The sequence below is a fragment of the Equus asinus genome, chromosome 3 (genome assembly GCF_041296235.1).
Source record: "Equus asinus isolate D_3611 breed Donkey chromosome 3, EquAss-T2T_v2, whole genome shotgun sequence".
NCBI lineage: Eukaryota > Metazoa > Chordata > Mammalia > Perissodactyla > Equidae > Equus > Equus asinus.
In genome coordinates, this window is record NC_091792.1 from 43,999,637 (window position 1) to 44,024,000 (window position 24,364).

At 34.5% G+C, this 24,364-nt stretch overlaps 1 protein-coding gene across 8 annotated transcripts in view; it reads left to right on the forward strand.

The window, feature by feature from the left end:
• GRIA2 (glutamate ionotropic receptor AMPA type subunit 2) overlaps positions 1 to 24,364 on the forward strand; it is a 143,031-nt gene that overhangs the window by 106,564 nt on the left and 12,103 nt on the right. For all 8 annotated transcript variants that reach the window (XR_011501975.1, XM_070504963.1, XM_070504962.1 and 5 more), the window contains exons 7-12: positions 3,959 to 4,126; positions 4,389 to 4,493; positions 5,171 to 5,281; positions 6,780 to 6,986; positions 7,466 to 7,836; positions 12,456 to 12,654. Coding sequence is in view for 7 of the 8 variants with exons in the window: in XM_070504963.1 (XP_070361064.1) it covers positions 3,959 to 4,126; positions 4,389 to 4,493; positions 5,171 to 5,281; positions 6,780 to 6,986; positions 7,466 to 7,836; positions 12,456 to 12,654 (1,161 nt within the window). In the remaining variant the exon portion in view is untranslated. The remainder of the gene's footprint in view (positions 1 to 3,958; positions 4,127 to 4,388; positions 4,494 to 5,170; positions 5,282 to 6,779; positions 6,987 to 7,465; positions 7,837 to 12,455; positions 12,655 to 24,364) is intronic.

Below are 24,364 nucleotides of genomic sequence, written 5' to 3' on the forward strand. Positions count from 1 at the left end.
TCAATAATTTGCCTTTTTAGCATATTTTGCAACTCACCCAGCTTCTCATTTCCTTGAACTCTATTCATTTGATGTAGTATTTGCCAAACAAGGAGACTAAGCCTCGCAGTGTGCCTGGAACTCAGGAGTTTCCTGGGACTCCAGACTTTCTGTTCTAAAACCAGGACAGTCCCAGGCAAACCAGGATGGTTGGTCACCCCCATTACCCCAGAAACACAGAGATCTGGATTCAAATTCCATTTTGTCACGTGGTTTTGTGACCCTGGGCAAAATATAACTTGATAACTTGGAATCTGGACCTATAGAACTGGAGTAAAGATATTTGTTGCATAGGAGTTTTTTAAAGGACTTGCTAGGAAACTATTCAACTCCTCACCTTCCTTTCCAACACTATTAGGACATAGAGGAGACATTGCTCCTCTGTTTCTTTGATAAGAAGTCTTGGACACTATAGCTAACTTGCCCAACAAAGAGCATAGCAAATAGTGAAATCTAGGCTTGAGCCCTGTCTTCTGATGCTATATGCAGTGCTTTTTAAACTACACTCAACTCAATTTCGAGTGTCAAGGAAAATTTGGAAAGTGGCCATTCATAGGAAATTTTGTAACACTTTCGTAGTACCTAAAATCTAGTACTTCTTTTTTGAATGGTACTTTTTTCTATTTTAGCACGATGCAAATAACATGTGTTTAGGAATAGATGTGATCATTTTGCTAACCCATAAAACTCTATATTATAGCCTATTTATCCTCTTTGTATATTCATTAAATTCTGAATGTACATAGAACTTCTTTTCATCTCCTTTCTTTTATATTTATATTTCGGAATATTGTTTTCTGGTATCAGTGATTAGAGTAATGTATTATTGAATAATGTCTGATGACTACTGGGCATAACAAACATGTTTAAAATGCGTATTTCAATTTAGTTTTGAAAAATAAGCCTCAATAAATATACATTTAAAATGGAATAAAAAGTGCATCTGGAAAACGGACCATGAAAACGTTTTCCCAGATTTCTTCAAAGTGTGTGTGATCGTGATACAGCACTGCAAAACATAATGGCCCCCCACTAACATATAAATTTCCAGCTCAAGTGAGGGATTTCACAGAACATAAACATCAGAGCAGATATGATACATTTGCATTCAAGTAAGGAGATAGTTACATTGCCATCATGTTCCCTTCAAATTAATTTACATCTAGTTTAGTGAATGGTAGACTAAAACTGAAATATTTAACTATCCAATCAAAAATGCGAACATATTTGTTTAGAAAAATAAATGAGCCACATGTGCAGAACATAAACAAAAAGAACTCTGGATACAGAGGCTGCTGATTTTGTCTCAGCCCAGAATTGTGTTTCTATGATTTGACTTTTAATTGAAAATGATAATAGGCTTGAGACTTGATTAGATTTGAACATTTGAAAAAGGTTGAAAGAATTTTTCTTTGGAGTGTGCTCCTGCTCTGAATCGTAATTATCACATGCCGCATGGACCTAAATGCTTTCAGTTCATTCAACCTCATCTTATTTTTTAATGTAATTCACCAACGTTTATAGACTCTACAACATTTAGCAGATGACTTGATAGATTTCTCATGGTAATGTGAACAAGCTGACTCAGTGAAGATTTTGGTTTTTAACTATTAGTATAATATTTTAATACAAATTGCAATACTTTTTTTAAAATATTCAATTTATTCCATTTAGGTTCTGTTTCCTATTTGATGACCTAGACTTTATTGTAAGAATTATATTGGCAATGAACTGATTGCTGGATAAGAAAGCAAATTATTCAATATATTTTTTTCCTCTAGGATACTAGAAACAAAGACATAAGTGAGGCAGATAAATCCTGATGTGGTATCTCTTATTTCTCCAAGAAGTCTTTTCTTATGGAGATATGATTTAAAATAAAGCCTTTGATGGAGTATAGTTTTTTAAAAATGGGACATAGTTATTATAGAATACTGGGAAAGGAAATAATCATGTATGTTTCCTCTCCATTATTATAACCATTCTGTTTATTTTTCTTTCCCTTTTTTGTTGAAGGGATATAACCATTTTTTATTAGTCTCATCTTTTTGTTGAAAAAGCTTTTTATTAAATTTAGCCTGTGATAATTGTTCTTCACTTAACTTATAATTAGCTTTATTCATATTTTTATAATGCTTGTATTATTATCACTTTTTAATGACTGCTTAATATTTCTTCAAGGCAGAAAACATAGTTTTTAAACATTCTTTTACTGTCAGAAATTTAAGTTGTTTCTAATTTTTGCGTATTATAAATAATACTGAAATTAATATTTTTGTATGAAAATTCTCCGTATTTGAAAATATTTTCTTAGGTTCCCAGAAATTACATTTTCAATCCAGGAATATAAGTTACTTAAGTGGATCTGTAACATACTATATTTTGCTAATTTCCTGCATGTAGAGTTTAAAGGAAAAAGTTGCAGATTTTAGGGAAAAAATAGTGATGGGTTTTATTTAGATCTGTTTAGCTGAGGTATTTATAGGGAACTCTAGTGCAACCATCCAGAAGATAATCTAGAGTGTAAAGAAAGACTCACATGTAGGCCTGCAATGACATTGCTCAACTGATAGCACGTGAGAAGAAATTTTAGTAAGAAAATTTAGGGGTAAATATGAACATCTTATTATAGTTAATAGCACGCAATCATAGTGCACGCCACCTCAAAATCATTTTCTCTTCTTCTTCTTTCCTCCTACAAACTTTCCCATCAAATCTGATTCATTCATATGATAAAATTAAAGCAATTCAATTAAACTAATTCATGCAAAAATTAAACAAATGGTAACCTCACACTACCATTTTTAGCATTAAAAAAATGGAGGCTTAAAAAATTTCTGGATGCATGGAGGGAATAATTTATACCACATAAACTATTTTCTCATTTCCCTTATTATAATATCTCTCACATTAAAAAAATAAACAAGGAAGACATCTATCCACTATTGGACCAATTCATAACAATGTAATAGGTATATTGCAATTATCTGTTTCTATATCTTTTCACTGGACTTGGAGAGGATGTGGCTTCCATAAAGACAGGGCCCATATTTTTTCCAGCTTCATTGTACGTTTATTACCTACAGGTTGAAAAGTACTCAGTAACGGAAATCTCTTTAGCATTCATTAAGGCTTTTATGTTAAAATGTGATTTATCATTAATGCAGCAGCATCATGCATTTGATAGATGGCAGTATATATACGTGCATGTAATAATACTTGTTCAGCCATAACAATACTTAGTACACATGTAGTTTTTTCTGTTTGGCCCCCAGCTCTTGTAATAATTCTGCTGTCCCACTGGGATCTGAATACCAAAAGTTTGGATCCAGTCTCATCATAGGCTGTTGAAGCATGCGGGAGGGTTAGAAATTATGAAGTTTGCTGGCTCTTCTACATGGTTACCTTAATCACCTGTAGGAACTTAAAAACAAATAAACACTCCAAAGACCACTGCAGATGTGTGTGAGCATCACTAGGATTGAATTAGAGACTAAAGATCCTGAACCGAATCAGCATTCTTTCCATATTGCCAAATGAATCCCTCATTAGACAGTGGAGAAATATTTATTTGTTAATTTGATAATTTATTATATCACCAGAATAGGACATAAGGTAACTCTCTAATGAGAACCTAGCTAGAAAAACAAACGTTAACACAATTATTATGAAAGGTCTCACCTGAAATAGCTGAGATGTTAACATAATAGAAAATGTTGAGAGTCAAGAGCACATTCCATAGTCCCAATATTCCATACTACTTTTCTTAGATTCTTAGGTTTCTAGATGCAGAAATTGTGTCTGAATTCTTGACTTCGATGTGGTATTGCATAGTGGGCAACTGCGGGCTTGATTGCCAGTGTGTGGTGAGTCTCTCGATTTTCTCCCATTCTTATGAAATGTGTGTGATACTTTTCAGTATACTTCTGCTCTGACCTATGACGCCGTCCAAGTGATGACTGAAGCTTTCCGCAACCTACGGAAACAGAGAATTGAAATTTCCCGAAGGGGGAACGCGGGAGACTGTCTGGCAAACCCGGCAGTCCCCTGGGGACAAGGTGTAGAAATAGAAAGGGCCCTCAAACAGGTCAGTCTCTCAAAATGATTGTTAATGTGACTTAACAGTAGTCATTATTTTTTTTCTGCTGAATTAGTCATCCTTGTTTTATTCCCTATGTTTAATATAAAGGGACTATTATTTCCTAACTACACAAAAGGCGTTTGAAGAGTGAAAATAAATCTTATAAATGTAGTTTTCTTGACTTGAGTTCTGTGAGAGTAATCTGTACAGATTGTATCTTGGGTTGAAGTCAATTTATAACTGTGCCCCTTTCCCATTTCCTCGTTAGGTTCAGGTTGAAGGTCTCTCAGGAAATATAAAGTTTGATCAGAATGGAAAAAGAATAAACTATACGATTAACATCATGGAGCTCAAAACTAATGGGCCTCGAAAGGTAAATGATTAATGATTTAAAGAGTTTTGTCTGTGTGAGGAAATGAGTTAGCTAACCCATCATTTCATCTTCCGAAGAGTCCTGGAGATGTGTGTTCATAGAGATAGAGTTTAACAACTTCCAGAAACATATATTTTGAATATTTTTCTAAATTAAATCTATTCATTTCTGGTAAGTAACAGTGAAATGTAATCTTTAAATAACTGTAAATAGAACTGTTATACTCTTTTTTTAGACCAAGTTCCAAAAAGAGTTGAATGAGAACAAAAAGAACCATTTCTGAAAGTTTATAGTTTAGAAGATAAAATGTAGCTGGTGTAAATATGCATGTAACTGTTCAATTCAACATCTTTCTTTTAACTGTTAGGGCTAAAATGCCATTGTTTGGATTTTATTTATGTTTGTATATGATCACTCCCGAACAGATTTCTTTTGGAGAATATGAAAAGTGAATGTGAATAGACAAGCTATTTTTAAGAACTTTTTTGTTTGTTTCTTTTTATAGTCCCTTTCAATTCTATTAGATTCACATATATAAAAGACACATCTGTGTTTAGAAGAAGCCTAGTTAATGTGGGGTGTAATTTCAGATTCAGACATGAATTTGAAAATAATTAAGGGCTTTGCTAATAGAAAGGTCATTTACGCATGTGTCCACCTTCTGTAACCTTTTTCAGATTGGATACTGGAGTGAAGTAGACAAAATGGTTGTTACCCTTACCGAGCTCCCTTCTGGAAATGATACCTCTGGGCTTGAGAATAAGACTGTCGTTGTGACTACAATTCTGGTAATTAGCTACATATGCCTTTGTTTTACTTTATTTTTTTCATATGAAAAGTATCTGCCAACTAGAATTGTTGTGTATGTCTTAGGACAGTAACTAATATGTTGCTGCTTCTGCAATGAAATGCAAAGCAAATCTTATTTACTCTGTCAAAAGGACTACACAAGCACTAGCTAAAGCATCCAAAATATCCCTTGCCCTCTTCAACACTGAAATTTAGCTTCACAGATGATTCATAACCTGTGCACACACAGGTGAACAACTGGAGAAAGTCTGCAAGAGTGTTCCTCGTATTTCCTCAGGTGTTTCACTTTTCCATTCCCATATAACTCTGGGTGCATTCTATTTTAACATTTGTTACATGGTTTAATAATGTTCTCAACATATTTTTCTTCATAACGAAGATGAACTCTTTAAAGACAAGATGATCTCCCTTCTTGTTAACCCTAAGTCTCAACACTAGTTGTCACAAAGCTGGTGCTAAATAAACGTGTATTGAATGAATAATTGAACTGGATCTTGAGCATCTAGTCTTTGGATAGATGGAAGGGAGACCCGGATTATCATGACAAGCTATTGGTGAAATGAAACAGAGTAAATGAAGTTCACTAATAGCACATAACTTTGTGACAAAACAATTTTACTTTGTTTTACTAAGCAGCGATGTAGTAAATTTGTGGAATTCATTATCCTAACAATATTGAGAAGAAAATATAGATAGGTTAATAAGAGATTTGGATAAAAACACTGGTTGGCACTTGGAAATATCTTAATAAGTGTACACTAAACATTTGAGGAGTTTTGCCTTAACCATGCCATTGAGAGGAACTGTCTCACGAAGCCGCAAATATGCTTGGTGCTACTGTCCAGTGGAGACTATTGAGCTGGGTTGAATCATTTTTTCATGCTTCCTCTTTCTTAGGTTTACAGGAGGAAGCTACTCTCTAGCTATCCTTGTAGCATCATTATAGGATTCTTTATCTCATAGATGAAGTGAGACCTGTAGAATCCGTACATCACCATGGCAGTGATTCTTTCAATCTGCACGTCACCGGCCATGAACCTGATTTCCACATGAACTTTATGCTTGAAGCAACAGTGACACAGGGTTTTGGGTGAATGCTGATTCTTGAGCTCGATGTAGCCTTAACCTAGAATAAGAGTGTAGTGGATCCAGAGTTGAATAAAACAGATGTTGAGCAGTGTTATTCCTCTCTAAGCCCCAAGAATTACAAATATGACAAGGGGACATGCCAACAGTTTGTGCTTTCGAGTCTCTTATTTAATTTGGTATGGCTAGGTATGAGCTATATTAATGAAACATAATGATAGATATTTGAGGACCTTTTTTCAGAAGCATCATGCTTTAATATTGTTCACCATCTACATTCTACAATGTCTCTGGCTAACAAGTAATAATTAAGCCAGAATAGTTGATTCAATGAGAGTAAATAATTAACACGGCAATTTTCATCAACTGAAGCACTGTCTTTCCATATAGGAATCTCCATATGTTATGATGAAGAAAAATCATGAAATGCTTGAAGGCAATGAGCGCTATGAGGGTTACTGTGTAGACTTGGCTGCAGAAATCGCCAAACATTGTGGGTTCAAGTACAAGCTGACAATTGTTGGGGATGGCAAGTATGGGGCCAGGGATGCAGACACGAAAATTTGGAATGGGATGGTTGGAGAACTTGTATATGGGGTAAGTATAGCTCTTCTCACAGATAAAGTCATTCAGTTTGAACTCTTGTTGACAGAATGCCTCCCTCCCTGCAAAGTACCTATGTCTGAGGTTGTTGGTTTCCCACATTTCGCTAGGAATACTGTCTTATTTCCTTGTGAACATTTGAAGATTAAGGATGAAGTCAGAAGCAAACATGCAGGTTAAGGGAGACATTAAATCTGTCTTGAAGCATATGGGCCATATGCAATGGCATAGAGGCAGTGTAGAGATATAATTATCATAATCAAGCCAGATGAATGTACTACATATTTATAAAAAAGACAGAGATTTGGAGAACAAATTGCTTTTTTGTTTATCCTTTACTGGAACTCTACCAGGGAAATAATTATTGCCATTTCCCTGATTTCTTTTCTTTCCCTTTTGATCCAATAATGTAACCATGATTCCTTTCTGACCATGACACCAAGTACTGTTACTTTCCTTTGTTTCCCTTACAGAAAGCTGATATTGCAATTGCTCCATTAACTATAACCCTTGTGAGAGAAGAGGTGATTGACTTCTCAAAGCCCTTTATGAGCCTCGGGATATCTATCATGATCAAGAAGCCTCAGAAGTCCAAACCAGGAGTGTTTTCATTTCTTGATCCTTTAGCCTATGAGATCTGGATGTGCATTGTTTTTGCCTACATTGGGGTCAGTGTAGTTTTATTCCTGGTCAGCAGATTTAGCCCCTACGAGTGGCACACTGAGGAGTTTGAAGATGGAAGAGAAACACAAAGTAGTGAATCAACTAATGAATTTGGGATTTTTAATAGTCTCTGGTTTTCCTTGGGTGCCTTTATGCAGCAAGGATGCGATATTTCGCCAAGGTTGGTTACTCACCTGCTTCAACTTTGTGCATTTTAGGTCTCAAGTGGATATTCATGGTGTTTATGAATTCACTCTAAAGAAGTAACCAGCTGCCGATTACCTGTCCAAGCAGTTTAAGACTCTTAAGGACAGACTCTTACCATCGGCGTAAGCCTGTGAAATATTTGAGCAATGTTCTTCGAATATTGTTCATATATTTTCCTGGTGAAATTGTACACACCATGGAGAGGCTATAAAATGCATAAGGTTCCTATCATTCCATGCCTTCTTGGAGGGGTACCGTGTTTTTGCTGCATATTCTCATTTTACAGTTATCTGTGTGTTGATCCACAGACCTGTATATGGGAAAATGGGCAACATTACTTATTAACTACAAAAGCAATAACGTGTACAAAGCTTCATTGGCACACATCACATCTCTTTTATTTTCCCATTATTTGCTCATGGAAATGGTATGGGAGAGATATTTTAAAAGTTGGGTTTTTTTAAAAAATTAGATTGCTAGATTAAAAGGAATATATGATAACATGTTGTCCAAAGATCTAGAAATACATAGCTGGGTAATAATGAAGGCTGACTGATTACAGAAGCTTGTGCCATATTGAATAGTAATTCACACACACACACACGATTGAATAAATTCATACTCCTCTATTCTCATTATGATATGTTAATTCCTTCACTGGAATGCCTAAATATAATGAATATATCACAAAACACATATTGCCTTTGTTCATATTACATACATAAATAAGAATGATAGTCATGTCTGGCTCTTCAGAGGAATAAGTCATACTTTTTCTTGGGGATTGCTTTCACATTTAAAGCTTAAATAATTATTAATCTACAGGAACATTTTAATTTGGGCTCTGTTACCCTCCTTTTATTCTATGGGATACCTTAATAATCCGCAAAGGGGATGACTTTTCTAATACTATTTCATTATATTGTTAGTTGTAGAGCACTTTGGGAATAATAAGTGATTAATTTCAAAAACTATATAAGAAGCTCAAAAATTTGTATCTCTTGCAATCTTTTTTTGTATACTCCATCCAGTGAGATAAAGGAAATATATCATGTATGCAGAAATTATCAATGGCTTACTTCTCTGATAGTAGCGATTATTTTTATTAATTTTTACTATTTTTATTAATTTTATGAATTATATGGATCTAAACAATCTTACTTCCATCAGACTCCCTGTGGTTCCTCTATGGAACTGCACTGAATTAGATATATGCCAATGGTATTTACATGGCTTTTGGATGGCATATATATAATTTTAATATATAACATATACTAACATGCTAATTATTATATGTAATATTACATATAAAATTATGATGCCCTCTGAAAAAATATATAAGATTCATAGTTTTACCTCTATGTTTATTTTATCTGATTTAAGTTAAAGATAGAAAGAGAAGTTTCTAATATTGAGGAAGGAAAATACTAACCATATTGGGATCTCAGAGAATATTCCAGTCCATAAATAATAATGAAATGATTCATCTTTGGTAAGAAGGCTACTGAAGTATAATGTTACCCTAGTCCTGAGATGTAAGGCAGTTATCCTAGGGTGACATAAACTGTCTGCCTTTTGAATAAGTAGGAAGAAGGGTATGCAGGTTCTTTATCAAGTAGGATATATTGACCTGGGTTCCCACAAAGAGACCCTCGGGTTTGGTTGCCCTGCTCCTCATGCATATCATGGCTCTGAGGGATGTTGTTTTGATGTCTAGAGCTTCTCAAGGAGCAGAAAACATCTTTACACATAGAGGCTGGAGCACAGGCACATTTAATAATCCGTGTTATCCCAGGGTCCACCATGACATATAGATAACTTCTAATTTTCAGCAGGCCTGTTTCCTAAAATATGGCCTTTTTCCTGTGCTTTTGACTTTATTCATGAGTCATGACTCACTACAATTTCACGTGTAATAATTTTTATTTCCTGGTAGGATAAATAGATTTTAGAGAGCATAGTTTTTGCTCGTTCTCAATTGATTTTTTTTGTTACCGCAGAATATACGTGACCAAAATTCACTTTATTAAAACATTTTAAACATGCATTTCTTTCACTTTATATTATGCATGCCTTAAAAATTGAACACACTACGTAATATTGGCAAATTTAATGATTTTTTTTAATGAGGCAAACTATCTTTTTTAGAGTGCAATGATGGTCACCCCAGTTTAGAAGACACTAGGACAGCTTAGTGTCTAAAAACAATAATAATAATGCATGAAATGCACAGATCACTTTAGAGATGCTCTTTAAGTATTTTAAAAGATATTTATCATGTCTTTCCCAGTAAAATATGATATGGAACTATATTATTAATATTAATAGAACAAATTTAAATTTTATTCTTGAATGATTTATTGAATTGAATTGATCATTGGCCTGAAAGTAAGTTTAGAATGTGCAACTATAGTTTTCTGAAGACTAGAATCACAAACATTATGAAAGCAAAATACTGTAAAATTGACTTTTATTCTCCTGCTTGGTTCTCTTTTTCCCCCAATATCTGTAAAGGATTCAAATGAATGAAAAAAATAGCCTTCTTAAAATAATTATTTCATAGAAATTAAAAAGAAGTGCTAGAATATGTCCATTTATTTGCTCCTTTAGTGCAGATGCTGAGAGGTGAAAGTTTTGTTTTCAATTAGAGAAACCATTTTGTCTGCCACTGTAAAACATGACATTGTATTTGCCGCTCTGCACAAAACTTCTCAGGAACTCTTCTAGAAGCATCAATCAATCCTTTGAAAACATTTACAAGTAAATAATAAATTGCTCAAGAATTTTCTGTTTCGAATGATGCATAAGTCTAATAAACTTTTTGAGATATCTTGTACAACTTTAAATAAATTGGCATAGTTAATCTCATCAAATCTGATTTAAGCACTGGAGCAGAGGAACAACTTATGTCTTTAACTTGTATTTACTTTACAACTGGAACAGAAGGAATTATAAAAATGATTCTCAAATATATTGCAAATTAACATGCCATGTATAATGTCAAAAGCAATTACCATGTAATCAGTTCTTGTTTTAAGGGACCTGAGCAGGTACTGAATCTGCCCTCTTAAATACGGGGTTCATGTCTTATAATGATGCCTTCCATGGTGATGGAACAGATAGTGAACATTTTGAGAGTGGCTGAGTCTACATAAGGGATTTCCCAAATTTAAAATGCATTTAATACCCTTTTCAGAATGTAGGTGAGAAATGTTTAACTTTTTCCGTTTTATCATATTTATTTGATTCTTTGCATCTCTCGGAGACTGTGATAAAGGCTCTTAATTATACTCTTTTTGTTTTTCATTGCTTTCACTCTCTTTTTCACTTTTTGTTTAGCAACAGATATTTTTATCTACAAAATCTTTATTTTTAAATTAGCTTCTCCCCTTTTTCTTGACTTTTTGAGTAGTTTATTCTACAAATATTACCTAATAATTTGATATAGTATTTGTGTTTTTTCAAAAGCTGTCTTTCTTACTGTTAATTGGCAGGAGATTAATTTAAGCCATAAGTTGCCAAATTTTATGATTTAAATTTTTCAAAATGTTGCCTCTTCACTGTAGCAAGTCTAGTTGTTAGATATAGGAGAGTTATTAACAAAAAAGAAAAACTTATTATATTGGTTTGTTAATATTACTCAAATGCATTTATATGTAGAATCCCACCCAACCTTTCAAAATAATACAGTATATATATATATATATTTCTATATCTACATATCTATATTTATCTACCTAGGGTTTAAAGTAAATTATTGGAAATCTATTAAGCTTTTGAAAAGTATTTTATGTAAGAATATATGGTCATGGAAATATCGTTATTTTATTATATTTCAAACATTTTTTTGGCAAACTTTTAAATGTCTAATTTGTTTTCTTTGAGTTTTCTTTTTTCTTAAGCAGGAGCACAAAGGAACAGGGTTGTAGCAGTCCTTGCCTGAAGCATCAGACTTTTGTTCATTAAGAATTATATTTTGTGTCATCCCTTTGTTTGTATTATCATCTTTTTCCATCTTCTATCCTGTACTGTATCTGAAACCCATGTTTTTGCATACACAAAAGCCTACTTAAATTTTGGACCTTTTTTGAGGGTTTTGGAACTTCATTGGCTGAATTAAAGGGAGAGTTTCTTCAGTGTTTAAAGCTACAGCTATGGTGCATACTCTTATTTTTAATGTTTGGTTTTATCTGTCGATATTGTTCTGAGTTTTACTGGCAACCTTAGATTTTCTTGTTTATGTTTACATGTGTCACAAATGGATAAAGTAGAATGAGCGTTGGATAAATGATCTGCACATTTCTTAAAATTGTTTCATTACGAGATTTCATACCTTAAACAATTTGGGCATTATAACTATGAAAGAGTCTCAGGAATCTGAAGTTTTGGCCTCTGAGTGTCTCATCAAATCTAGCTAATTTGTACTCCTTGCCCAGAATGTTTAATAATTTCCAGTTTCATTAACTAGTATTTGTATTGAAAAGTATAAAGTTAAATATTCCCATGTAAGTCAATATTTGCATAATACTGCTAACTTGTTTTTTATTAGGTCATTCATTTCACTTTACAAATCCATTTCATACTTGTTATTAGATCCCTCTCTGGGCGCATTGTTGGAGGTGTGTGGTGGTTCTTTACCCTGATCATAATCTCCTCCTACACGGCTAACTTAGCTGCCTTCCTGACTGTAGAGAGGATGGTGTCTCCCATCGAAAGTGCTGAGGATCTTTCTAAGCAAACAGAAATTGCTTATGGAACATTAGACTCTGGCTCCACTAAAGAGTTTTTCAGGGTAAGAGATTCTGCTTTGTAACTTCCGATTTTGTTCTTAAGATTTCACCTATTTTAACCTTATCCCCTCTTGCCCCCTCCTATAGTCTATACAAAGATGTCATGTGAAAGTAAACTCCATCTCTGTCTCTAACTCTACATCTGTTCTTGACCTTGCTCTATTCTCCTCCTTTTCATATCCCTATCCCTAGCTGTATTTCTATTTATTTTCTGTTTCCTAATTCCTTAGGAGAAAAACACAATGCTGCAATAAAATCTTAGTTTTACAAAAATTGATTGTCCTTTTGGAACAAAATTGAAGTAAGGTATAGTTAAGTTTAAATTATTATTTTTAAAACAAAAGGGTGTTATTTTTGTTTTAAATAAATATGACTGCCATCTATCTTACTAGTTTACAGTTGAAAACTTGCTTTCAAATCAGTTAGGTTAGCTCTATGTCAGGAAACAGATTATGTTCACCTGTGAAAATTCTGAATTTTCTGTCAAACCCTCCAAGAAAAGACTAACAAAGGGTTTTTAAAATTGGTAGCATAATTATAATTTCTATTAAATGTATTCTAGTTTTTCAAAAATATTGTTGCTTATGGGCTCTGTTTATAGGACAAGCCCGATGGACTGACGTTAGTATAATTTTCTTTCATTATACTATTATCTCCATATAAAAACTCATTTGATTAAAATGTTTAAATACAGCTGATAAACTTAGGTATTAAGACAATATATATGACATATGATGAACTCTGATAATCCACAAATATCTTTGAATGTGTCTGAGTTTGTTTGAGTGAGATCTAGGCCAATTTACTCCAGAATTAGGATGAGGACTTCAAATTTCAGTTGCAGTAGTAGATTATAATTTGAAGACCATCTCATACTACATTGCCTCTGGTGTCTTTTCCAAATAACTTCAGTTGGCTGAAGATATTATGGGGGGTAAAATAGTAGGGGGCAGATCACAGCTGATAACAGAGGATAACCTGGACATGTGTGGTCTGCAGGACCTTGATGCTTCCATCACGCTGCGAGTTAGGTGCAGAAGTGTGGTCAATCTGTCCACAGCTACTTTGACTTTAATGCAATTCTACATATGAATGTTATAATATAGATTTGCTACTAACAACAATGTATTGTCCCTTCTGAATGTGTGTGTGGTATGTGTATAAATACTCTTAATGTAACATAGGGCTCTAGCTTGGTCAGAGCAATGAATCTATTAAAATAAATTAGAACATTGCATGGTTCTTAATTAGAAGTGTATTTTTGAAGCATTTTTTATTATTTGTGTCCCAATAGGGTTTGCTTTTATTTCATCTATCTATTTCGTTAGTATTCCTCCCTCTTGATGTAAATGAGATCTGTGAGTGTGGCAGGAACCTGATATAGTACAGTTTATTTAGTGCTACTTGTGTTGACTAAAATAATCTTAATTGTTTCCAGACGCTCTTCCTGGTAACTATACATCTGTTGAGTGTCACTGTCATTAGCTTGTCTGGACAACAGTAGTACCCATTACTCTCAACTACTGCACATTCATGTCCCCAGAGCTTTCCAGGGTACCTCAGCTCAGTCAATCATAGAAGCACCATAATCACGTGGTGCTGTAATCACCAAGATGCCAAGATTTCATGGTCAGGACACTCACATTCCCCAGGAGACAAGATGAGAAGGCTAGATGACTCTGGGCAAAGATTGCTGCTACTTCTGTGTTTCAATGCACTAACCCCATGGAGACCCTGGTTCCAATGTGCAGTCTATTTATTTATATATATATATAAATTTATTTATATGTATACATATACTTGCCAACATAATTTGTGGTGTGCCATTTACCTTTAGAAGATTGTGGAGCTTACCTTCCCTAGAGTAATAGAGAAGTTATGTTGAGTATTTAGGCAAACTGATAACTTTTATTACTATAGATTCCCCAAACAGTTGCTTACGCATGATCTCTTTGAATCTCTCTATATTTCTGTCTGATAGTCAGGACTATGATCTTTGTTTGCATGCTATGCATTATTAAACTGAAGCTCAGGTAAATTTAGGGATTTGACCAAATTCAAGCAGCTAATAAATGTTCTGAGCTTTTACTCCTAAAGGGTTCTTTCCATTCAGTTTTTCCTTGCAAAGAAAGGCCTCTGGATTTATTTCACTGCTCTCCTGCTTTGTTTTGGTCACTTCCCTATTTGCTTATGTAATGTTAGAGAATTATAGGTCTGAACATTCCTTCGAAAGGAGCTGTTGAATCCATTTTGGCTAGGTCTCAGTGCCTGTAGCTTTGTAGTCAGCTTCTCCTTATCTAGAGAAGGAAGGGTAAGGGCTCAAAAGAACTTAAAAGCCACACTATTTTTTCTGTTTGTACCAGTAAAGGGAAGCTAGCATAACAGCACACATCGCCCAGGTGAATAGGAGCTTGCCATGTTAATTCCTCCATTGAAATATGTGACATGTTTGTGATTTGGGAAATTATATACACGAAAGTTTTGTTTCTTGAAGTTGCATTAAATAAAAAGATGCTGCTATGGGGCCGGACCTGTGGCGCAGCGGTTGAGTTTGCACGTTCTGCTTCTAGGCAGCCCAGGGTTCGCCAGTTCAGATCCTGGGTGTGGACATGGCACTGCTTGGCAAAAGCCATGCTGTGGTAGGCATCCCACGTATAAAGTAGAGGAAGATGGGCATGGATGTTAGCTTAGGGCCAGCCTTCCTCAGTAAAAAGAGGAGGATTGACTGTAGTTAGCTCAGGGCTAATCTTCATCGAAAAAAAAAAAGATGCTAAATCTTGAGTAATTTTGATAACTGTATTAATGTTTGACAATTGGATACCATAATGATAATAGTGAGGGCAACATTATTTTTGCTTTTGACTCCCAAAAATGTTTGCTATGATGCTGTGGCTTTTCAGCTGTATCCATCCTGTCTCATACCTTTCCATGTTGAGTTTATTGCGTTAATATATGGAGGTTAAATAAGATGCCCTTTTGAAAAAAAGATTCTCTTTATAGAGTGTTATTTAAAATATATTCAATAAGATGAAGCTGATTCATAGACACTACAAAAGTAAAATGTAATTATTTTCATTAACATTTTTTCCAATAAATTCTAGGGTATACTACAATCTGCCTGTTAGCTATAGTCTGGTTGAATTTCTAAGCTCTAGTGGAAAGTATTGTAAAGTAAATTCTCCTTGCTTCTATCCTTAAAATTAATATTCACCACACGTTTTGGGTCATCCTCTCTCTCAACTATCCTTTAGCTCTAGGCACGTTTGGGGCTCCTGTAAGGTGGATTCAGGACAGGATGAGAGCTGGTAAATTGATTATCGTGATGCCCCGTTTGCCAGGAAAGGCCATATAGATGGAGTAGGCTGAAGCCAGACTGAAGACATGTATTGTATTCTTTGTTCTCTGGCCATCTGTTATGCTTACTTTCAGACCCGAGTTAGCTAATTACCTCCGGGAAAAAAACAACTTTTACCATTTATACAATTTACTAATATTTGAAGTCCTAAAAGTTGTCCTGTGTTCCCTAATATAGCCTAATTTGGCTTTATTGATAGCTTTTTCTGTCTTAGGTTGTTTATGACTAGAGATTTTATTATTTGTATTGCTTTAAATTTTCTACAATCACAGAGTTTATCAAGCCAACTTTCTGTTTTTATCACACAAGAACTTTGGATTTAGTCATTGGAGAAATTGATTTGAGAAGTTAGGTCATTGTCTAAATTTTGAAGATATAGAACTAGCTAAAGAATGAAAAATAACTCGTTTAAGACCATTTAGAGATTAAATAGCCAGTTTTAAAACAATTCAGAATTCTGAACCTCTAGTCTTTTGTCTTAATATCAACTAGTATTTCCTAAAAGTGTATCTTTATTGAGATAAAAACACCTTATATCAAATTATAAGATGAATGTTTCATCTGGTTTATAGGGGTCCATCTGTTTTGTCCTGAGGTCACGCAATTGCTCAATTTAAATCTAAAGTATTTTCAGATTTCAGGTAAATAATCAAATAATCGACTGTGTTATATCACTATTGCTTTAGTGAAGTCGGTGAGTATGCTTTAGTTTTAGAATTCCAGCTTAAGCTGTAAATTTTCTAACTTAAAATGTTGATATTCCTTCAGTGATAATCAGTAAAACAAACATGAACGAAATATTTACTTTGTTCTGCTAGAGAGAAACAGTAAATGGAGGACAGTCTTGTAGCCACCAAGAGGTGTGAGGAAAAAGACCCTGCATATCCATTTTCCAGGGTTTTCTGCTTATGGAACCCATGTATATCCTTGTACACAGTGAATGATAGAGTCTGACTCATATTGGAGCTGCTGATCATCCCTAATTATAGTGCCACTGTAGCATACCTATAATTAAGAAAGAATTAGGCTTTCAATTATAAACCACTATTTTTAGACTCACATTTTGATAATTTATTTTCTCAGTAAAAGAGGACAGATGAATCTGACAAGAAAATTATTTTAAAGGATCTATATACATTACATTCCTACAGAAACTTAGATTTGGGGGATAGGAAATGGCTTTATATATAAACCTATCATTGGCTTGTCAATCCATGAAATGCAATTTTTAACTTGCAAATAGGAAATACTTCTTCCTGCCTATCCTAAATCCCCCACACTGCAGTCTGTTTATTTCTTCTGGTTCTCTTCTCTGGGAGGATGAGGGACAGAGCGTATCTTATGAACAAGTGGTCTGCTTCAATTATGCTGACGTTGGAAGGAAGAGATTCTAAAACATTGTCAAGATAAAGGTATTCCCCTTCTTATTTAATGAAGTTAATTATTCCATTCTCAGAAGATAAATTTAGTCTGATAATAATCCATGAAACTATACTGTTGTGACCCAGCATTGTAGACTTTCCGCAGAGCTCACAAATAGTATAGATAAATAGTATTAAGGCAAATTTCCTTACCTGAGTGAAAGGACTAGTTTGAAATTTTCCTTTTATATACAGTCATGCACTACATAACAACATTTCGATCAATGATGGACTGCACATACAATGGTCCTTAAAATTAGTACCATATAGCCTAGGTGTACAGGAGGCTATACTATCTAGGTTTGTGTAAAGTACACTCTATGATGTTCGCAAAATGATGAAATGGCGTAAAGACGAATTTCTCAGGATGAATTCCTGTCTTTAAGCAACACATGACTGTATATGATTTATGATCATATGGTATGATCATATATATACGACTTACTATATAATAATCAGAGTTACCAGAGAATTATAGTAATTTAGATTATCCTTTTAAAGGCAGCAACCTTTTTTCAACTCCTTCTGTGGGGTAAGATACACCTATTTATATTTACATATAAAAGCATCGATTGAAATATATTTACAAATAAAAATGTTTGAGCCACTAAAACAGCTTCTCTGTAGAACTAAATCAAGTGCTGTTTCATTAAAGATACATCTTGTTCCACTTACTGCTTGCGTTTAGCAATAATACAGCATGATTTCGTTATTAACATTTTATAGAACAGATTTCACTAATTTGTGTTGGTTCTTCATACTTATGTCATTATTTCTGGTATAGCTAATGATATCTATGCCACAGTTTTCTATATATCACCTATTTCTATGCAGATAGAAATATCTACATATATGTCTAGTTTTGTATTTATGAACCTATGTATATATACTTCTAGCTTTCTATATACGAATACACATACATGTTATATCTTTCAAATATTTTGGAGATGAAGTGAGTATAACCATATGTATGTTTATATATGTAGAAAGTTACCAATATAAAAATAGACCCTTTATTGACTTTTCACTCATGCTTAACTATTTAAATAGTTTCTAAAATACTAAATACATGCTGATTGTGAATAAATTAACAATAAACAGCACTGTATGGATATGTTGTGCATCACTCATGGCACAGTTAGTCATATTATTACAAATTTTTCTTCCCTAGTTTTTTGGGGGAGCTTGATTATTGCATACAATGTGAATAGCTGACAGCTCAGCATGCCCTAGGCTTCTCTAAATGATCCAAGATAAGCTGAAATCATTTCCTCTCTGGTTGGCAGTTTTTCTTTCTCTGACATTTTAATTTTTCTTATTCCGCAAAACATCTGAGGATCATATTCACTTCTTATAGACTTTAAGGCTACGTTTAGCCTAAGCTGCCTGGGGAAAGCCTGAATTCTCTCATTTCAGCAAAATGTAGCTGGTTTAACAGCATAGGAAAGGTCAAAATTTTAGAAGATCTTGCCAATGTTTTCTTTAAAAATTAGTGTTCAGTTTAAAGACCTTGCAGTTCATTTAGTAGTTCCCAAGTTCATGGGAATATAAATAAATGTGTGAGAGACCATACTGAATTGTGTTTTCTGTGATCAAAGTGCTATTGAAAGAGAAAGAAAAGGGTGTGTCTACTTGCTGAATTATGATTATTGTGCAAAGTGGTAGCTTCTCCCAGGGTAAATATGTTATTTTGGTCATTCTGCTCTTTCCATGGCAATGCTCAGCAAATGTCAGTGTGCTCTCCATCTTCTCATTTTATTTAGAGACCAGGCTTGTGATACAAAGAGGAGACGAGAGCTCACATTATCCACTGTATGGATAACGACTCTAATCAGATTACAGGAGACTTTGTATTATTGTCCATATTAAAGAGAAAATCCTCCTTTTCACACTACCATCAGATCATGAGGACAATTATTCTAGCAGAAAAGGTTCAGACATTAGAGGAAATTTGAGATTAGTCTCTCATTTGAAAACTCTTTGATGCTTCAGAGAAGATGAATATGAGTATAAACCTGTACAGGTACTTTAGATGACTTAGTGGTCAATTCATTTATTTTTGTGTTTAAGTAAAAAAATCATCATGCCTGTCTTTATTGGATGTTTTTAACTAGTTGCCATGGTAATAAACACAATCCCTGAGCTCTGTAGAGAAGAGAAATAGAAATGTACAATCACTTAAATATACTGGAATCAAAATCTGAACTAAATATAACTATTGTTGGTAAAGTTTTGAGAATTGTTTAACTAGACATGATATTTGAAGGAAAACAGTACTACAGTAATTTACAGTTTATGTTTCCAGAATTTAATTTTGCTCCATATCATATTGAATTATCAAAAGCAAGTTGCGGGGCCAGCCTGGTGGCATGGTGGTTAAGTTTGCGCACTCTGCTTCGGCAGCCCAGGGTTCACGGGTTTGGATCCCAGGTGCGACCCACACACCGCTCATCAAGCCGTACTGTGACAGCATCCCACATACAAAATAGAGGAAGATTGGCACAGATGGTAGCTCAGGGACAATCTTCCTCAAGTAAAAAGAGGAAGATTGGCAATGGATTTTAGCTCAGGGCCAATCATCCTCACCAAAAAATAAAACCAAGTTGCTAGTAAAGGTGGCTGCTTATTTTCATAGAGAAATGAGATTTTAGAGAGAAAATGCCAATTGAAAAAATCAAGCAGGATCCCAAAAAATGGTATTTAAGATTGATTTAAAGAAACAGAGTCAGAGGGGTGATGTCAGCAAGATGGTGGAATAGGAAGCCCTAGGTGTGCTGCTTCCCACAGAGACACTGACTCAACAACAACAAGATGATCAATTCTTTTAGTGAGAAATCCAGAAACCAGTTAATAACCTCTTACATACTAAGTGACTGTGAAACCAGCGACATGAAACCCTGTAGGAAAATTCATGGCACTCACTCACCTTAGACCCTCCTCTGACACAGCACACTGCAATTGGGAGGAAACACGCATTTCTTAACTTCTTCCTGAGGAAAGAAAGACAAGACTGGATTGTATGTCCACATTCAGACTTTTCAGAGGAACTGGTTTCTATTTTGCCTGAATCTAAGCACTGACGAAAAGGGCACCAGGTTTGGGAACGCTAAGAACAAAGGCAAAGTTTTGGACTAGCACACACTCACTCACCATAGACCCTCCCCTCCAGCTCAGTTCAGAAAAGTTGGAGAAACCTTTCAACTCCTAGCTTCCCTCTGGGGAGGGAAAACTTGGAGTGTGGGTTCAATGCTTTGGCTTTTTGGCAGGCTGCCTGAGGAACTGGTTTCTGTCTCACCTCTCTCAGAGCACTGATGGGATCCAACATATGCTAGATGCCTGGGAGTTGCTGAGAACAAAAGAGAGCTGGACAGCTTGCTACTGCTCCAAAGGACCTGTGGTACACAGACAAAGTCCAATACAGTTTGGGGAAACTCCCTTGGTGGAGGGAAGAGAAGAGTGGAGCATGCTTTCAATGTTCCAGGTTTTGGTGGGCTTCCCAAGGGACTGGTCTCTATCTTGCCTGACTTGGGGTGCTGATGGGACCCAGCATACTCTTCAAACTTGGGGGCTACTGGGAACAAGAGAGCTGAGTGGCTTATGCCAGGTCCAGAGAACCTGCAGTACTGGAGACAAACACCAAAGGGAGCAAGAGATTATAAGCTCCTGAAAAAAAATCCTGGCAAATCCATCCAATTGGGAATTTATACACACAAAAAAAATACGCCAAAGAAGACACATTCACAGAAAAGGTTTGAGAGGCCTTCAGAGTGTTTAACTGAGCTGATTGGTGAAGGTCTTTCCCTATTTGAAGCCAGTCCATAAAGACTAGGAAAGATGGCTGTTTTTAAAAATGCAGAGATCCCAACACAAATTTACAAGCCATATGAAAAAACAGAAAAATCAAAGGAAAAACAATCTCCAGAAAGCAACACTTAAAAAAAAAAAAAATGGAGCTACATGAATTACCTGACAAAGAATTCCAAATAACTGTCACAAAGATGCTCAAGGAACTCAGGCAAATGATGCATGAACAAACCAAGAATATCAAGAAAGAAATAGAAAATATAAAAAAGAACCAAACAAATTTTGGAAATGAAGAATACAATGATTGAATTGAAAAGTTCACTAGAGGGATTCACCATCAGACTCTATTAAGCAGAAGGAAGAATCAGAAAACTTAAGTCAAATCATTTGAAATTATCCAAATAGAGGAGCAAAAAAAAAAAAAAAAATGAGAACAAGTGAAGACACCCTAAAGGACCCGTGAGATACCATCAAGAGGACCAGTATACACATTATGGGAGTCCCAGAAGGAGAAGAGAGAGAAAAAGTGGCAGAAAGTTTATTTAAAGAAATAATAGCCAAAAACTTCCCAAATCTTGGGGCAGAAATGGACATCCAGGTTCATGAAACATAAAGAATCCTAAATAGGAGGAACCCAAAGAAGCGTACACTGAGAAATATTATAATCAAATTCTCAATATCAAAAACGAAGAGAATTTTCAAAACTGCAAGAGAAATGTGGTTTGTCACATACATGTGAGCACCCATAAGACTACTAGAGGTATGCCCATAATTGCATACCTCTTTTGATTGCTTAAAAAAATCCACACTTAAATGCCCTATTCCTATAGATGTGTTGTTGAGGTTGGATAAAGAAGCTCAAATGTTTTAGAAGCAAACTCTCACATTGCAGATAAGTTCCTTTTGCTATCTGGTGATCTCTGATGGCATCAGCATTCTCATCTTTAAACATAGGGCTTGGGTTACCTCTCAAATTCTGTTCATTTTGGGAATATTATGACATTTATGAGGAATTAACCATCCAAACTATTCTTGAATATGCTTTCCGAATGTTAACTTGCCACTCTTCTTAACATTCAATTCTATTTTATTACAGTTTTTCTTTTTATAGTTTTCAGAAAGTTCTTTGAAACTAAAGCTTTCCTCTTAAGTATTTTCATTCATTGGTCCTAATTCTGACTTTAGTAATTGCTTTGTTTTTCATATGACAAATGCATCAAATACCTAAAAATAACTATCATCTCTTCCTTAAATTGTCTCAACACCTAGCCTAAGAATTCTGAATCATCTCAACCATTATTTATTAAATTATGTTTTCAAACCCTTCATCCTGATCTATATGTGTTTTAAATGTAGGTTTTATAGTGTAATTCTTCAAGTGTGGTGTCTAGATATGGGGTATGACTTGGTCTAACTCTAGAGGATCTTAACCAGTATCTGAAAATTTGGATTTCAGTCCAATTTCAACTTGGACACTTGTGTTCTTCAGGCAACACAGTGTCTACATTAAGAAAAATAAAGAAAGAAAAAAAAATGACTTTAACTAGAGAATGTACTCTCCAGCCACTACAGTCTCATCATTTTGTTAGCCCATTCCTGTTTGTTTCACTCATATTTCCTGCTTGACCCTTAAGGTATTTGAAATTACAACTTTGTTATCTAGACTCTGTAATTCCATTTAAAACCTTCAATTTTGTTAGCTTTGGTAGTAACTGCATCACATTAATAGCTTGCCCTAAAGTTGTTGTTTACTGAAAACCCAGGGAGGTTTAATATGAATTGTGGTAAACCTCATGTCTTTCATTCTGTGAATATGAAGTTGATTGAAGCCATATGCCAGGTTTTGCATTCATCCCTGTTAAATTTCACCTTGGTTTTTGGCTTATTTGTCTCAGCTCATAAAATTGAAATATTGGTTCTATTATCTATCATAAAAATATCTGTGACTTTGAAGCATTTGCCAGTTATATCTTCATCTAAATTGACCAAAATACTGAACACAATGGGGCTATGTACGGAATTAGTGGTATAACAAAACTTTCCCTTTAAGTCAGCATTGGCATGTTAATAAATAATAACCAATACTCTTTGGATGTGATTGATATTTTAAACATAAGCCCACCTAATTCTGGTAACCCTAATTCTCCATCTAATCCACAAGGATAATATGAGATATTTTGTCAAATACGTTGATGATACTCAAGACATTCTTTGTTCACGATAGACCTTGAATGAGTCAAATGAGTAACTCTATTAAAACATAAAAGATATGATCATAGGGGGTCATTTGCTCCTCCTCTCACGTTATCACATCACGTTGATGCATATGTGTGCACATGTAGTCAATACATAAGATATAGTTAGTAGGACATTCATTATTGATATCCTTTACCATTCGTAAGGGAATGAAAGCATATGGAAATGACAATCACATTTTAAACTTTAAAGATATTGTTTTCCAAGCAGAAAATTATCAGAAGGATATGATTCTATTAATAATAAGTACATTAACCTCTATTTTTCACATTTGAAAGTAATTTTCAAATGCCAAAGAGAGCTCTGAGATGTAACTTAGCCTTACTTTCGGTTGATTCAAATGCTGCAAGAAATCTATGTAAGCCTCAGTTTACTAATCAACAACATACACAAATATTTAACTGAATTTCTCTAAATTTTATAATATTGTCAAGTGGCTTTTTCTTTCAATAGAAAATTGTTTATCTAAATGCTATGCTTGTGTATTTTTGTGGTTTAGTGTGTATATACATGTATTGAAGATTTGGGTATCCAGATCTTATTCCTGATTCTTCTAGAGGCTAACAAACTATGCTAGCTTAGGCAAGTATGAAATCTTTCTGACTTTTGCTCCTAAAACAAATGGCTTGGAATATACTAAGTGATTTTTAGGTCCATTCTAGTGCTAACCTAGTGCTAATTTGAAAACTGTTAGCTGTTAAGCTGTTAAAATCTTTCATGAGTACCATTTCAATCTTTAAGAAGCTGAGAAATCGTACCAGTTTACTGCTAGAAACACAGTTTAATGTGAGCTTTGTTAATATTATTGGAGAATTGGTTTTATTTAAAATGATAGATTAATCATATAGAAAAATCCTCATGAAAACAAACAAATCA